General features: G+C 35.4%; 1 protein-coding gene across 1 annotated transcript in view; it reads right to left on the minus strand.

Annotated features, from left to right (window-relative positions):
* Positions 1–474: 474 nt before the first annotated feature.
* Positions 475–18,871, minus strand: part of LOC135075733 (G-protein coupled receptor Mth2-like) — a 114,488-nt gene continuing 96,091 nt past the window's right edge. Inside the window, exons 2-10 of the mRNA XM_063970192.1 lie at positions 15,823–16,037; positions 15,227–15,453; positions 14,738–14,923; positions 12,118–12,196; positions 11,724–11,905; positions 10,878–11,003; positions 9,207–9,363; positions 5,754–5,943; positions 475–5,303 (exon numbers count right to left, since the gene is read on the minus strand). Of these exons, the coding sequence (XP_063826262.1) occupies positions 5,196–5,303; positions 5,754–5,943; positions 9,207–9,363; positions 10,878–11,003; positions 11,724–11,905; positions 12,118–12,196; positions 14,738–14,923; positions 15,227–15,453; positions 15,823–16,037 (1,470 nt within the window). The 3' untranslated portion in view covers positions 475–5,195. The remainder of the gene's footprint in view (positions 5,304–5,753; positions 5,944–9,206; positions 9,364–10,877; positions 11,004–11,723; positions 11,906–12,117; positions 12,197–14,737; positions 14,924–15,226; positions 15,454–15,822; positions 16,038–18,871) is intronic.

Raw genomic sequence — 18,871 nt, forward strand, 5'->3', positions numbered from 1 at the left:
CCGTTTAGGAATATTTTTACTAGCTTATAGCATAAACTTTGATGGAATTTTATCAGATGAATATAATAAAAAGCCAGCAAATTTCTTTCTGACTTTATGGTTTAGGACAGTACGACAGCTGCGGCTTTTCTAATTTCCATCAAGAAATTATTGTCGAAACTGTCAGCCATTATAATTACTTCTTCAAACTACTTGTTGTGACAAACAACTCAAGGAAGCTCATAAATAAAACATAGCAATTTGAAACAACTCATCAAATTTCAGTGCTGCAAAATTGAAATTTCATTCAAATACCCTTTAATTTCCTGAAACTAACTGTTCTAATAATTGTTGAAAAAAAAAATTGACTTACTAAGGTAGTTAAACAAAATTTGAGTTTCATAAGTAGGTACCCAAAATTGACAACTTATACTTTTTGTCATAATAATAAAATTATCATTTTCGATCTAAAGAATGGAAAAAATAAGAAAAAACTTTTTATATAAAGCTTGTTTATTTAACGTCATGTTTTGCAAAATAGACAAATATACATCATTTAAATCGTCATTCCACTTAAAAATTCCGCATCAACATTTAACAATAGTATAGTACATAGTTACACAATACAGCGTTAACTAACTTAAATTATTTTCAATGTACACAGCTTAATTACATTCGGTTAATCAATTCAGCGATTTCATGAAAGAATTTCACTTCAAAAACGTAGCAGTTTTTGAGTTTCAGATGTATAAAACTGTATAATCGTCCGAATATCGTATACATTCAATTACGTATAAGTGTTATAAATAGTTTTTTGATAATTGGACGACATTATTTTATGCAACTTTGAAAGCATAGGCTTAATTCATTAATAAGGATTGAGACATCTAAACATTTTTTTCCGGACAACAAAGTCATAATTAAGCAACTTATTTAAAATTTTGTTTGAGAAGCGACTATTCGCTAGGGAGTTTTAATATCCATAATCAAGATTTAAAAAAGTTTGCTTTCCGACACAATGATAGCTACAAATGCTTCGGTACAGGATAAGTTACCTCAAATGAAATCTTTAGCCTACTTATGACAAAACATTACATTCCATAAAGGTTCGGCCAAAACAACGCGATCAGCTGGCGTGAAGCGATGGCGATCAATGCATAAGTCTGGTCGCCATCGTTCCGGCTGATCGCGTGTGATCGCGTTGGTTTGGCCGAACCTTTAGACAAGAAGTCGCTGAATCGATTATAATCCTATACAATTCATTACTACAATAATTTCCATCGGCTAAAAGAACATCAATACAATTCTACATTATAGAAATAAGGTGGAACAAAAGGTGTAATTCTAATTATTGTCGTGGAATTTTAACTTTTCAACTTCAATTAAACACTCGCGTTAATTTCAAAAGTAATTTTGTTGATAATGGATTGTCATTTTTTGTGTGAATATTCTAAAATGCTTGCAAAACATGTTACGACAATTATTATAATTTCATATATTGTATATTTTACTTGTAGACAAATAAAATGTAAGTTTATAGTTTACATTTCTTATCTTTGTCTTTGAACAAAAATGTTTAGGGAAAAATACAACGCTACTCCGAAGCAAAACTATTACAAAATTAAACAAAGATTTATATCAAGAATCCTTCTACAACATGGGTAAACCCTTTATTATAAAAAGTGTAATTTAAGGGTTATAGTACAATTGCTACTTTTAAAATTAGTAATTTATCGACTATATTATTTTCAACACGCACGCTGCGTTCGATTGTGGTATCAAATATCGCGCAATTCATGTCATATAAGTATATCGGGTATATCGAATTACGATGTTATCATTCGTTATTAATTTTTGATTCGATAACATCGGATACATTTACTGCTTTGTGGCACAAAGCTATACTTATTCAAATTCAAATTAACGTTAAACGTTACAGTGTCCATACGCACATAAAAATTGATTTTGATATTATAGCGGGATCGATCTAAAACCTACTTAGTAGCTGATTACCGTTTTAAAAGTAGCAAGTCTGCTATAGCCCTAAGCGAAACAATTATACTGCAATCGAGCGTAATCTTCTCGAACACATTACGTTTTTTTCCCTTACGTTACGCGCAATCGCGTTTTAATAACTTTATTACGTATTCCGGTTCCAATATCCATATACGAACAGTCTTATTCGGAATCATTTTGCCTCCAATAAATTGCACACTTTTTTGCGAACACAAAATTCAGGCTTCAGTATGAATACTCCACTTTTAGAGGCTTAAATAAAGTAAACGGTGGTGAATACAACTGAATAGAGATAATTATTATAAGACTAAAGCTTAACTAAAATGTACGCATTCAAAACGGAAACTCAGATAGCTGAGTGAATGTGCTCACATTTATGCGGCGAATATTGCTCGTGACTGAAAGACACTATAGTAGTATAGCGTATGCGCTTAGGCGTCAGTTAAAAATAATAAAAATAAATTACTTAGGTCAAAATATCAACGTGAAGGATATTTGGTCACTATTATTATACAATAAACTATCCAGTTAAATGCGACGTCTTTGTAAAATAAACATAGTTTAAAACATTAACTTAAATAAATATTTAAATAGTAACTTACATCTTCATAACATCAATTACATTAATTATGACTAGCTTCCCATGAAAAGAAACAAAATGCACCAATCATTCTTTATAATCTAATTAGTTTTATGGCACTGTACATTAACTATGAAACTAACCACATTATAGTCTGACCATGTCGTCTTATTAAGCAAAGAAATATAAAATGCGTCTTTAGTTCCCCGATATTAATGATTTTGAACAGTTCACGGAATCGCCGATAAAATTCTCAAATATTTAATTAACTTTGGTTGCGGCTCAGAACATAACAATAAAAACTTTGGCCATAAAGCGATTCGAACGAGTGCACGGTTTGGTCAGACCATAATATTTGAAGCAATGAATAGGAATAATGGCGCGTCTATACGATGCGTTGTAAGACAGTTTATTTTGTCCTAAGGCGTATCAAACACAGCAAAGAGTATTATTAAGTAATTACAGAAAGACGACTTCATACCAGCTTAGGAATAAGCGTAAAGCAATTTTTCCTTCATTTGTTTCCATGACGTAGATTTCATGCATCATTTTTGAATAGAATTCAGAGATAGGGTTAATTTTTAATTTGTAGAGCAATTGAAATTTTTTAATTATTTACACTTTTATCACTCACAAACAAAATTGAAAAGTCAATCCTATAATAATAATAAACACTTTGGATGATAGTCTAAAAGAGTGTTTAGTAAACATCCCGGGAAGTCTGTTTATTTATTTTTTCACGAGCTTTGAGTATACTGGTATAAATTTTCAACGCATCGTATAGCCGCAGTGTAAGTGACGACATTCTACTAGTGCCGTTCGTAATAATGCGTATGTCTTGGTCATGCATATCATCAACGTTATAAAAATATCTTAATTTTCTTACACATTATTTTCCTATAACAACCGTAGCGATAACAAGCTGTTTGCAATGCTGGGACTACATTGGCGGCGATTTTATCAAGCCTCCAAAAACTTTAGTCTTAATTTAAATCCAATTTTGTTTTAAAATTAACACTCAAAATAGAATCATGCAAATAGTAATTACTAATCTATTATTTTTTTAAATCAAACACATGCATCAAAAATAATAAACTCATCGTCATTGTAGCCCCCAGCCTTATAATAAATTGGTAACTTCAACTAATAAAAATACTCAATAAATTCTCAACAAAACACGTTTGAGCTTACTACTTGTCGTATAATGATAGTTACTGTTGCAAAATAAATTACATATTGGAAATTCATGCAAATTAGCATACATTTTTAAGGCGCTATCACAGGAATAAAATCATGAAAGAATTTTATACACCTTCCATTTTATTACGATGTTTTAATGTAGCTGTCTGATATCAAACGCAGTTTACGACTTCATTAAGGTTTTAACACACTTTTTTAATATTTACAATGTCTTAAAAAAGCCACTGAATTCTTTATAAAAATCAGGAAGCGTAATTGGGTATTGGACACGATCAACAAATTGAAATGCTTATTATGAACTGTAAGAACGGGTAAATGTATAGGAATAAGAACTTTTAGGGCTGGGTTGCACCATCTTACTTTAACTTTGACAAACGTCAAAAGTCTATCAAACTCCATACAAAAAACACCGGTTATCGTTAAAGTTACGGTCAAAGTTAGGTGGTGCAACTCAGCCTCATAGTCACTTAATTGCATTTTCAAGGCTAAATTGAAGTGTCTACATGTGCGTTTAAATTAATCGTTTAGGTCTATGAACCATTCAGTTTAATCTAGTACTGTATAAAAATTGATCCTTGATATTAATCTGAATAACTGTGAGTGAAGTCGTCCTGGAAAATCAAACAAACTTTAAACGCAGCTCATAAAGACTATTGCTATGAAAAGTTCATGCATAACGATCTGAAACTATCGTAATATTGAAATGATGCGTCGTTTGCCAGATCATAACGTACTACGACAATGGCTTTTGAACAAATATTTAAATAGAATTTTGTTATTGATGTCTCGTTTCATGACAGCCATTATTACATCAGAGTTATCGATTATTAAGCCAACTCTACAATTCAATCGTTCGTTTGTTTCACACGTTATGAACTGTACTAGTGACTGTAAAAGCATGTAGGTAATAGTGATTAAATAAGAATGCATTTTTCTTTAATTGAGAAGTTAAAATGTAACTTGAAGTTCTCTTCAAAAGTAACTCAAGGCTTGCTTAGTTTAGGCTTGATAATTGGCTATTTAGAAGAATCAGAATTTAATTCCACAATAATGTGATGAAATATAATCCGTTTTCGCAATTGCATTTGATATCAGACCACTCGACCTTCTACCGAATAATACTGCACTTATCAGTCTCAATCTTCACTTGTTTTATAACCACTTCACACAAGTACACACACGTTTGTAGCGAGTCTCGCAATTATTGTTCATTTAACTGCACTAATCACGCACTATTTTTGCCCGAAATGTGGCAAAATACGAGTTACACTGATCACAAAATAGTCCGCGGGCAAACCTAACGTAGTCTCTCGACGTCTGAAGGCAAGACGATCTCACAATTCTTGTTATTTTCTCTAAGCACGCACTTTTTGCCCAAAATGTCGTGAAATGCACCATCACAAAATATTCCGTGGGCAAACTAAACGTAGTCCCTCCTGCCCGGGCTAATGATACTGTTTCTGTCACTCACCACGGACACTTCAGAACCGTTGGTTTTCCTTCGACAGCTCCTGAAGAACATTGATGCCTGCAAGATAAAATTAATTACAATAATGATGCATAAATCATATTATAGATATTTAATTTAAAATTATTAATAAATTATAGTCCAAATTATAAATTATGATATGACAACCATATAATTAATGTAATGTTATGTAAATTATTAATCTTGCTATGCATTATTTATATAGAAGATAAGACTAATCTTGATTAATATGGTTTAAAAATAACTCGATCGCAGACAAGGATAATATTGGCATTTAGCCATAATTACAATATTTTTTCTTTATAATATCGTATCTGAGTTTATGTTGTAAGTAAGGAGCACACGAGTATACCTTAGATGCATAGAGAAGCTAATTAAAGCTTTTGATGTATCAGAAAGTTAATGAAAAATTATATGATACGATAGCCTATTATAATTTATTCTCAATCCGTATGTAATTACTTAAAAAGAGATAATTAAACAACAAACCTTCACATGCGATCTGATTGGCTGCTGCAGCACAAAGATCGCAAAGATGACGACTCCTTGCAAGGCGTTGATGAGGTCGAACACCGACCACACAGAGACGGCTGTGGTGCCCTGCCCGGCCGCCCAGGAGACCACCTCGAGCACCCATGACAGGCCCATGATGACCGACAACATGCAACATGTTCGGAAACTGCGGGCAAAATCACCTTCTTAATACCACAACCACATATATGTACAAGTTTTGTGGGTTATTCGGAAACTGCGGGCAAAATGACTTCTTAATACGTCTCTGTAAATAAATAATAAATAAATAAAACGTTTATTGCCAGTAAAACCAAATACATAAAGTCCTTATGTCTAGCGGATACCGCACTAAGCAAAGCTTGTATCGCAGTAACCTTTAATACTTGTGTAAGGGTTAATTGAGTTGAATAATATCACTCCCAGTCTTCCAGTAGATGTTGTATAAAAGGCTACTCCTGCTCGTCTGACCAGCGTACTTCCCACGATTCCAAATATTACATATATTTGCCTCTGGTAAATTCTCTAATTTACTAAACTACTACTGCTAGGGTCGTAACTCGTAAAGAGCTATAAGCACGGCTCTTACGACTTTTGTCTCGAAACCATAAGAGCACCAATGTGCCAATAATATTTGTGATCACAAAAAGCGAAACAACCGGTCTGCGATATCCCTAGGGTACAAAACTCTACCTAGATCAATATGACTCTATTGTAATATCGATAACGTAATTCTAGCAGTATAATAAATCAACAACATGTATTTATTCATAACATAATTAATTTTTCATTTACCATTTTTGTTTATTACTGTCTATTTATCTGGACTAATAACCATTATTATTTGTAGGCTTTCATTTATTTAATAACACTTGTTTACTTCCAGTCCACTGCTAAGGGTTTCACCGGACACTTGCCAAACCACTCTTACTCTTAGAAGTGACATTTCCTTTACACGAGAATAAAGTTAGTAAAGAATCTACATAGTTATAAGTAATTATGTACCAAGAAAGTAGCATGCCGAAGGAAATTATTGTGTACTTAGATAGTTTAAATTGACTTGGACTATCTAGTTCCAGTTTCCGCTTAGGAACACAACCAGCTAACTACCTAACGGCCGAATACTGAAACGCTACTCAAATCTTTCACTCAGCTGACGGGCTCCTAAATTTAAGTATCCTTCAATTTTAAATGGTATTCTCAAACGCCACTCAACGGATTTGAAGCCGTGATCAGCTAAGCAGCTCTCAAATGTTTACATAATGGCAACATTTACCAAAAAAAGTATGTTTTCATTTACACAAATGATAACTTTGCGTTTTTTATCCATTACACGCAGCATCGTTTGTTTATGTATTGTCTTTTATGGAAATATACTCAATCAACTTAACATAGAACAGTTTATTTTTAGTTTCTATTATATATAAATCTCGTTTTGTCATATAAAAAAATTAATGCTTGCATTTTTATTTAATTAAAAAAATAATTTTAAAGGTGATACTTTTTATTGTTGAAATCTTATTAAGTGGCGATCGTGGACCGAAACGTAACCACAATTGACATTTATCATTGTTGACAGAGCATCAAATTGACAAATCAACAACTCTTGGAAATGCTGCTATGCGATGTCCCCTTATTCCTCAGAAATAGGCATGTTTATGTATTGCGATTTCATAGCAGCTATTTTGGTTGTTACTTCGTGCACTATACGATGCACAGTTGGCTGTTAGATGTGGAAGATATCACCTAGTAGATACACGTTCATAACTTCCCGTTGCGTAGAACAGTAGGGTTATAATAAGTATTTGGTCCACTGGTTGTATGGCGTTTGGTGAGGGGTTTCAAAGAGCTTCCAAATTATGAATCCAGAAACAACACCGTTTCTTTAGAGACGCGGAACCTCGCTCGGAATTGCATGTCATTATAATAATATTTTTCAATAGCGTTCAGCCTTATTGCGTTCCTGCGATTAGATCTAGGTATTTCCTCAAGCCTCGAAAGAAATGATAACGATGACACACATTATTTACCACTATTTAGGTCGATTTAGGTATAAGAATAGGATTTAAGATACCGCGCAAGCACTCTCAAATGTAACGGCTGCTCAAGACGATTTGACAGTTGTTTGAGTAATGCTTAGCGTTGAATGGCGTTTCAGTATGCGAAAATTCATTTAAGTGGCGTTTGAGTGCAACTTAATTTGAGAGGTGCTTACAAATTGAGAACTGCTCAGATAATGTTTTGAGTATGCGAAATGTAAGTTTAGGAGCTGCTTAACTATTTGAGAAGCCGTCAAATATTTAAATGGCGTTTCAGTATTCGGCCGTAAGTGTAGCATGACTAATTCATTGAACCGTTTTGTTAACAATGTTTGTATAGTAGTATTCAACCTGAGGGAAAGAAATAGTCTACGTTTTATCTCACAAAATCTGAAATTGGTGAAAAGCTTGCATTCATGTCTCGAGTAAAGGAACTAAAAAAACATGTCAAGAAATCAAAAAACGATGACTACTTGAAGCGACAGCTAAACGCTTTCTGTGATAGACTGAAATCCAAGTTCGTTCGTTCGTTCGTTCGTTTCAGCCGAAAGACGTCCACTGCTGGACAAAGGCCTCCCCCAAGGATTTCCACAAAGACCGGTCCTGCGCCGCCTGCATCCAGGTACTTCCCGCGACCTTTACCAGATCGTCGGTCCACCTAGTGGGAGGCCTGCCCACGCTACGTCTTCCAGCTCGTGGTCGCCACTCAAGAACTTTCCTGCCCCAGCGGCCATCAGCTCTTCGAGCTATGTGCCCCGCCCACTGCCACTTGATTTTAGCGATTCTGCGGGCTATGTCAGTCACTCTGGTTCTCCTACGGATCTCCTCATTTCTGATTCGATCACGCAGGGAAACTCCGAGCATAGCACGCTCCATCGCTCTTTGGGTGACCTTGAGCCTTCTTATGAGGCCCATAGTAAGCGACCACGTCTTAGAGCCATACACCATCACTGGCAACACACACCAAAAAGTCCAAGTAAGTAAAGGCTACTAAGTAAACAAAAGTGCCAGTGACTATGCAAAAATCGTCAAGAACATTAGGCATCAAATTTTGCAATTTTGATTGCAAAATCGCGTCTAGTAGAGCTACATGACAAAGGATGACAACTCCATAGAACGACCGGTCGTCCAAGGAAAAGTCAAAGGAACCCAATCGCGTGGCAGGTCACCTATGCGCTGGACCGACCAAGTGAAATCGGCAGTGGGAGACGGCGTATATGACTGCACCAGACAGTCTGCCAACAGAGAGACATGGCGGGAGATCGTGCGGAGAGTTGTAAGTATCCGCCTCTACAACAAATGTGAACAACGCCTCAACGTGACCACGACCGCTCTGCCAAGAGCGAAACGAATAAGAAGAAGAATAGAGCTACATAAGGCGTATTTTACTTACATTTTCTTATATTTCTTTAGCCGCTGGTTGAAATTGTCTTGCGTGTCCTGAGGTGGAGACGACGGCCGCTCGTGCGCCGGTATCGTCTGCCCCAGCACCGTGCCCAGGCGCACCCAGTCGTCTGACGTGCTGAAGTCTGAGTGCGCCATGTCTAATGCTGTAGGACATAAGGCTCTTTTTACTGTGTCAAAGAAAACATCTAGGGGCACCCTTCATCTATCATCTACTACGGTATCGTCTGCCCCAGCACCGTGCCCAGGTACACACAGTCGTCTGACGTGCTGAAGTCTGAGTGCGCCATGTCTAATGCTGTAGGACATAAGGCTCTTTTTACTGTGTCAAAGAAAACATCTAGGGGCACCCTTCATCTATCATCTACTACGGTATCGTCTGCCCCAGCACCGTGCCCAGGTACACACAGTCGTCTGACGTGCTGAAGTCTGAGTGCGCCATGTCTAATGCTGTAGGGCATAAGGTTATTTTTACTGTGTCAAAGAAAACATCTAGGGGCACCCTTCATCTATCATCTACTACGGTATCGTCTGCCCCAGCACCGTGCCCAGGTACACACAGTCGTCTGACGTGCTGAAGTCTGAGTGCGCCATGTCTAATGCTGTAGGACATAAGGTTCTTTTTACTGTGTCAAAGAAAACATCTAGGGGCACCCTTCATCTATCATCTACTACGGTATCGTCTGCCCCAGCACCGTGCCCAGGTACACACAGTCGTCTGACGTGCTGAAGTCTGAGTGCGCCATGTCTAATGCTGTAGGACATAAGGTTATTTTTACTTTGTCAAAGAAAACATCTAGGGGCACCCTTCATCTATCATCTACTACGGTATCGTCTGCCCCAGCACCGTGCCCAGGTACACACAGTCGTCTGACGTGCTGAAGTCTGAGTGCGCCATGTCTAATGCTGTAGGACATAAGGTTATTTTTACTATGTCAAAAGAATTAACAGGGGCACCCTTATCTTCTCTGTGCCATGTCTAGTGCTGCAAGACATAAGGTTCTTTTTACCATGAATAATTACATAGGGGCTCTTGTACCGTCACCATATGTGGATACCTACTACATCTGAAAGCGCCAGGCCTATAAGACATAGGTTTCTTTTTATTGTTATAAAAGAAGAATGCTGCAAGATATAAAGGTTCTTTTTAATATGTCAAAATAAGGTTCTTTTTACCGCACCTAAAGAAGATTGATGCAAGAGAAAAGGTTATTTTTACTTTGTCACGTTTAGAAGACACTAGAAGTTGCAGGTTCAATCATCAAGAATTAGGATGAATTTTTAATTAGATTAACTCATACACTGAGAATAAGAAACGTCGTTACATGCTTTAAACATTACTCAAGTATGTATAAAGATGTCTGGTGGTGATAATAAATGAGTAATGTACTCGAATAACTTTCATCGAATTTAAGCGTATTTTTCTAGTAATAAACTTTATCTTTTGTTATTATTTAGTATCTAATCGATTTATCATTACCTAACATTATGAAAGAAGAAATGATTAATGAAAATGAAAAGTAGAAATGAAGGTTATCGAGGAGACAATTAATAGGTAGGTAATGAAAACTTTCATCAAACTTTTTGACAGATTTTTGACGTTGTTAAAGTTAGGTGGTGGCCGTATGATAAACAAGAGCTAAGTACTGAAATGACTTACGTGTTATGTCTTTTAGTTTGTCGTAATGTACTGCAAAGGCTCTCGATGTGAAGAAGAATATAATTAGATTGCTGATGAGGATCACAGCAACTGGTCCATAGAAATAAGGCAACGCTGCTTGGTCCGCTGTGAACAAAAATGAATGTTATACAATTTTAATACAGTTGAATTCAGCTTGACTACAAGAACTGTAATCAGTACAACGAAATTCGGATTGCATATGAATTGTGGCGCTTTTTAATTTAACTGGTAGTCATTGCAAATGACACACAAAAACAGAAAAGCTGTCGGCATGAGCATTACAGCTTTTGTAGGCACGTTAAGCTGTCATTAATTCTTTTTTGGGAAATTTATTTTGTATTTTTTATTATACTCGTATTATTATTGTGTACAGCCGAATAGCATCAGACTATAGATACATTTTTGTTGCAAAATAACAACTATTACAACTTCATAAGATTCAACAGTTTTTACTTTGATGTGACTTCCTCCATATAAAGCCAATTAAATTCTTACTGTTGCGTGTATTCTATTAGAAGAAAAAGCATGAACAGAACAGACAAGAACATAAATAATGATAATTCCTAAACTAAAGGTCAGCCTAGATATTGTGCAGTGGCAAAGGCCATTCCGTGAACTCTGCAAAAGACCCAGGAAGCTCGTATAATTAATAACTCTAATACCCGTTTTCACCATCAATCACTATTTTTTAAGTGACCCCTATGAAAAAAAATCCTGTTATGTGTTACCATAGAGTTCACTTAAAAATTAGGGATTGATGGTGAAAACGGGCATAACTCTTTCATTGGGAGCATTCCAAAAGATTATTTGCAATAAACCACTTACTTTTGAACCAACAGCCTTTAACCCCAAAGTTGGGCTTAAGATAAGTGCTGGGCACAGCGGGCGACAGCTCCATCACCACGGTGACCACGAGCAAAACCACGGGCAGGAGTATAGCGTACGCGCAGTACCACGCGAAACGGCGACGCATGCTTCTTCTGCTCACTGAAGAGTTGATGTATCGCCTGTTGATGTGATTTAAAATAAATACCCTATCAGTAAGTACTTATTAGGTTTTACTGATAGAGTATTAAAAGTAATCTAAAAGTAAAAGTATCTAGCAGGTATCAGAATACAGAATGTTGTCATTCAATAATGCCGTGGTAATAAGAGTTATTTTTCATAAATAAAGTTTAAATTAAGATGATTAATGAGTTGGATTTATGAATAAACTTACCTAACATTCAAATACGTATCGAAACACATCACATTCAGCCAGAAGAAGCACGATACAAACGAGAATTGGATGAGGTAGGCTGAAACAAAACACAATCATTAATACCAGTTTTGAATTTGGAATTATTTTCTATTACAAACTTTTTTCTATTACTGGTGCATGGCCAGTGTTCATAAAACGTCACTAAATGCTGTCGAACTAAAGAACCTCATCTTTTAAAAACAAAACACAATCGACACAGGGCGGCATTTCAACCGTTATTCTTTGGAATATTCTTGCAAACAATGTTACCCGAGCAGCAAGGAAGCTCGTCAGAGCTGAGATAAGTGGCACTGCGTTTGCGAGCTGAAGTTAAATGAAGCAAAGCGCAATTTTCCGTTAATACGAAAACATGCCTCTTACGTACGCTGAACGAAATTATAGACTTAGGCTCTACTAAAAGATTGCTAAGAAGAACGTTTTACTCTTTAAGAAAAATTTGGGAATCTTAAGTTTCAGTGCCACCAAGAGTTGTTGTATTGGTTGGCTGGTAATATTTGGTTTTTACATCTGATATTTGTAAAATTCTATAATTAGACAATAAAAAATCAAGCTTTTAGAAAAATAAAATAAATATAAGTAGTAAGTAGGATAAAATTCTTATACTTTTAAAAGGTCATGGAAGTTTTTATAATACATTATAAACATTTCCTAAACTTCCACGTAGAACATCATACTAACGAGCGATTGTTAGTTAAAAGTTAAGACTTATTTATGCAAACTCCGAGTACGAAAAAAGATCACACAAAGAAAAAACACCGGTTAGCTCATCCTTTAATCCTAACACTTTATTATGCTAGACAGCGAGCTCTTGTTAGTATTAGGGGAACCTGTTGAACCTTGGACAGAGTTGTACCTAAAACAATTGTATATATTTTTTAAATTATGAGGTTTTATGAAAAGTTGTCTAGGGTATTACATACGTTATTTGTCAACATTAACGTGAAGTTAGCTAAGATTCGCCGACGCCGTGCAAGTACAAGAAAAAATGGTAATTTAATATTTTACACTGACGCAGTGAGATTTTGGAGGTTTACTTAATGTCAATTTATGAAAAATGTTGCATGTTTGACAAAACGGTTATAGTTAGAACATAATCTTTATATATCTAGCTACTGGACGATATGAGTTTCAGATCCTAAGCTCAAATGGAAGTGGGTTTATTATGCTTATTAAGTGAAGTAGTCGTAATGTTGTACCTTGACCACCCAACTAGCGATGTACCTTGGTCACTGATTTTCATTACGTTTTAATGAGAATTTTATTGTAATAAAAAAAACATATTATACTGTTATAGAAACAATGCCCCGAAGACCTCAAAATAGCAATTTAAAGTCTGTTTTTGATATATATTTTTTTAATTTCTAATGTTAAATATGTTCCACAAATAAACGAATTTGATTTGATTTGATTTGAAATGTTTTTTTAAATTTACGTTTAACGTATCTTCATATGACTTTTTTAAGATTATTTTTGTTGATAAAGCGGTTTTAATGGATATTTTGCTAGAATTTAAGTTAAATGATAAGAAATAAAAAAATCTAGATTAAAAGTTAAAGCCACTCCAGCGCGTATTTTGTCCTACACGACATAACATATCAACATTCAACAAAATTTTCTAGAAAAAATGTTGAATATTGTCATATTTTTGTTGATTGTGTAAGGCTAAACATGGACTGGAGAGCCGGCTTAAATTTAAGTGATTTGTTGCCAAAAAATTGTGAAAAATAAATAGTACAAAAAATATGGATGAGGATCTTTTTTAAAAAATACTTTTACTTAGATATTGTTGCTAATAACTGTAATAATTGGTATTTCAAATAATAATTTAACAGAAAATTAACAAATTGAAGCGAATATAAGCATTTATTTAAATTTAAATAGGTACAACGTACACGGTCCAAGGTACATCTGGTTTGTTGTACCTAGGACAGTTTTCCCTTTTTTTTTCTAGCAGCTAGTATGCCCAAATTTTTAAAATTATACACAATTTTATGAATGAATTATGTAGTTAATTAAATGATCTTTAAATATAACTGCACTAGACAAGTTTAACTATCACCATTATTTTTCAAAAAATCAAAATTCGAAAAACTGGCCTAAGTACAACAGGTTCCCCTACTTGTTTAGTTATTCGCCCCATCATTCATTATGAACCGCTTAGAAGTTTTATTGCCTGTTTGTAGTTACTGCTCTAGAAGTAAAATATTACCGCAAAGCAGTTAAGAAAATTAAGGTTGGTTTTGTGAGGTGACTCTGAATAATATTGCATTTCGAATTGCATTGTTTGCAGGTTTATTACAGGGAGATTCAAATTCTTTATGAGTATGTACGCCTTTTCAAAGCATTTACACACGTTCCAAAAATCAGCTTGTGTTACTAACAATTCGGGACAACATATCGGCTAGTACTGAGAATAAGTGTCGGAAGAAACTCAATCTAGATTGATATACATTTACAATGTTTATTGTTTTAAATAGATTACCTATTGACCCAAAACAATAACACTATTACTAGTCAATTTAAATGGTACGACAAAGCCTTTTGGTGTTGTCTTATGAAAATCCTCTAAGCTACTTACCCATAGTAGTACAAACACCATTTGGAAATGCGTGCCCTGCCAGTTGTGTCGTTGCCAGACACAAGAACGCGATTGCCAGACAGATGGTATGGCACGCCAGAGCCTTGCCGTGTGTGTCTCTGAGCACCGTGATGAAAGTGTACACACAGGCAGTGGCTATCAGGAACGGTACGGATATTATTAGGCCTGGAACAAAATCGCCAGTTATGTTACATGCAACCACTAAATACGTATTGTTACTTTAAAGTGTGCCCGATCATGCAGTTAATAAAAAGGATTAAATTACATACAAGTACAATGAATGTGCATGTTTTCCAATATTTAAAGGCATATTTTTTTACATTTCCTCACAATTATCTCAAAATGGGAGCCACCAGTTGTTCAAGAAAATCATTTCCAAATTCTTAAATTTAAGCTAAAGAACTCAGAATTCCAAATTATTAAAAAAAAGAGTAAATAATCTAGTGATAATCATTAAGCCTGACTTACCAGTAGCATATGCTATTAATGTAGCAGAAGTCTTAGTCTCTTCCATAGGAGAAGTAAAGCACACCAATGGCAAAGTAACCCCGGCTGGGTTCGACTCGTTATAGAAGGTCTCCATACAAAAGTCTCGGGTTCCCAACAAAGGCGGGTTGTTGTATGGCACAAACAAAGAACCATTCACGAGGAGGTAGAACTCATCTGTACTGAATTTGTCCGGTTCTAATGGGTACCTGAAAAGGGAATTATAAATTAATGATGTTTAGTCTAAGAAAGATTAAGGAAAAGATTTCCAAAACGAAAAACACGATGAAACGAATAACAAGTTAGATGAAATAGAATTTGATGAAAAAACTGCTATGGTAAATAAATTAGTTTGTTAAAGTGATATTAAAAGTGATACTCAAGTAATTCAAGTAAAAGAAACAGTCTTTTAAAATTTTGTGCTCAATGTAAAAATAAATAGAGTGCTCAATCTGAAAATAATTGGAAACACAATAAAGAAGATTTTAATTGCCAGAAAAATCAAAGAAATGTCTTTGAAAACACGAATGCTCTACATTTGAAGTATGCTGTAAAGGCAGTTACATGTTCACAAGGACCTGTCGTAGCTGCAAGGGTTCCCGACGAGGGTCTCGTAGAGGTTGCTGTCGTAGCTCCACATGTGGGTGTCGTTGGCCTTGAAGAAGTTGGGCTGGAAGGTCAGGCTGGAGCGGGAGCAGACGGACTTGACCTTCCCGTCTTCATAGCTGACGCTGAGGTTCTGCCCGCTGGCGCAGCATTTTGGCACCACTGGCAGACGTTTTACTTCTTCTTCCTAGGACAGAAAGACATCATTATTAGTCGTTACAAAACGAAACGAAAAACAAGCATCTGAACTTTGTAAGCTTGCTAGGTGTCATTTCGTGGCGTGACGTGTCAAATACATAATTATCTGAAATTAGATAATTTTATTTTGTAAGATAAATGTTGTTAAAATTAATACCAAGGCTGCTGAAATGTGAAAAAAAACATGAATCTCTATTTCTGATGGGAAAAAATTGTATTCCGCAATAGTACAATAGTAATTTATTTCAACTTATCACTAAATACTATCTACACATTTTTGGTATAATTATAAAGTAGATAACCTTGTTTATTTTTCGACATATCCCATCCATAATTAAATAACACCATGACACACGAATCTGAAATTGGCTGTAATTAAATAAAAATTCACGTGACTCAAAAAATGAAAATATATCGAATCAGCATTTCAATTACCATAAATTAAAAGACCGGTAACCTGGCGTTAATATTTCACGCTGAAAATTAAATGTGAAGTTTGGTTGGATATAAAATTGGACCTTACACCTTGGATGTTAAGCCTTAGTTTGGCTTCCAGAGGTTCGTCGCCGTACTCTTGCAGATTGAACCACGATGTGACGTATTATTTTAAATTAGGTCATGTCCCATAAAGCCGATGTACAAGGTAAGGACAAGTTAATTACGGTTGTCATTCAAACGATGATAAATCGTGAAGCGCACTCCTCTAATCAGAATTCAAGACAAACATTTGAACTTTGACGTGTTCATAAAAGAAATTCGGCTGAGGTTAGCTGACGCAATTCTCTTGAAATTGGTCACGTAATTGTTTTTGTCTTATTGTCCCCAGAGTGACAGTCATCACCAGAAATAACGTTTTTGGTAAAAAAATCTACGAGCAAAAGTTCAAGTTTCATTCTAAAGATTACACAAAAATGTTGGTGAAAAATCTTACTAAATACGATATTCTTGTACATAGGTATCTTTGCACTAGATAAATCATTCTGCACACGAGGTGTCATTAAATGATCAATAAAGTCATGATGTCTGTTTGACTGTCGAATTTGGCGATGGAGCTAAATTAAGAACGACCATAGTTCTCAAATTTTTCAAAGATTTTAGTTATTTGGTCTAAGTTTTGCCTACATTATTTCTAGAAACCATCATATTCAGAAAACTTTTAATAACCTTAGATCTTAACTAGATATTTCAGGTACTTGTGCATCACGTTCTGACCCAGCTCAAATGATTATCTACAAACGACCCCGACTGAAATGCAAATTTAAAATTCCCCGGACCATTAAGCATTTACTTCATCACGTTACCGTCATACGAATTCAAGGCTCACCCATAAGTAACCCAGTCATGCCCCTCTGATACTGAAGTGCTGTTACATCAATTTGTTTATCTCCGCCCGCAGCGTGAGATACGAGCGTTCGCCGATAAAAGCCCAATATAAAGGCACGCGTGTAATGAGTACCCCGTGTAAAGGGCTCGTCAACCGCTTGTTAGGGAAGAATCACTGAGAGCTGACTTTCCCTAAATAATTTATGACAATGAAATTTTGGGATCACATTCTCAAAAGATGCTCAAAATTCAAGGCGGTCATTGGTTGAATTTAGATAATAGGAACATATAAATATCTTCATTCATAACACGGGCCATATTTTTATAGGCTCAGGGGCTATATTAATCACGCATTTAAAATGCTTTTACAAAGCAGAAAATTCACTAACATAATGTGAAAAGTGAGGAAAGACAAAGATAGACTTTGGCTGATTGTCTTCCATTTGTTAGACATCACGAAAATGAAATTCATTTTAACCAAAATGTTTTCACTTCTGCTATTATCCGAGTTTAGGTGGCAAACAGAGAAAGATAAAAAGGCGAAGAAAAAACCTTCGCAGATACAAGAAAATTGGTTTTCACTTAGACGAAGACTTGGTGCCTAAACGGTGTCAATTTGTTTCGTTGCTCGTTCTAAGGAGCTTAGAGAAACCAGAATTACTTACAAAATGGAATCGCACTGTAATGAAAAAGGGACAATGTTTGGCACAAAGTAAGTGCAAGATTGCCATTCACGTGAATAAAGGATCGGGGTCTAAATGGCGTCAAGTTACAACAAGGTTTATTATTATCATTGCTGCAGAATAGGATTTTTATGTTTTACAAACTTTCTTGCAGTGTGTAAGCATATTCTCTTTAGCTCAAATTTTCAGCAATAGGTATGTTGTGTGTATGAATGACGTTACATTGTAAACGTATCGATATCCGTTGGTTATTAAAATGTTTTCCTAACTCAATCATTTTATGTAAGGAGATAGTTCAAGTGTGAAAATATTTTCTCGTGCCTCAAGAGCGATAGTTACTCGTAGTAGACTCACAGAATACATAATATTATTGTTATGGTAGACTTTTCAAATTCAGTCATGTTTTTGTCTTGTTGTAACGCCTATCGTGTAACATTACCATAAACAAATGCTTCTTATGTCTTCATAGAAATTAGTTCATATCCCCAGAGTTGTGTAACAATTACATCAATTTGTTCACCTCAGCCCGCAGGCACGTGAGTAACGGCGGCGTTTGACGACAAAAGCACATAAGGGCACACATAATGAGTGAGTACCACGTAAGGGCCTCGCTTGTTAAGGACGTGCGGCACAAATAACTGGGGTGATGATGTACAGTCCATCAAACTATATTGTTGTCCCAAAATAGCATCTATTGCAACTTAATAAGACCTCACAGTGTTTGACCTGATGTATTGAAGTCCGTACTAAAGCGGAAAATGCTTGAGCTTAATACTCTAAAACACTGAACAAACTTATGAACTTCAACAGAACATTG

The sequence above is a fragment of the Ostrinia nubilalis genome, chromosome 10 (genome assembly GCF_963855985.1).
Source record: "Ostrinia nubilalis chromosome 10, ilOstNubi1.1, whole genome shotgun sequence".
NCBI lineage: Eukaryota > Metazoa > Arthropoda > Insecta > Lepidoptera > Crambidae > Ostrinia > Ostrinia nubilalis.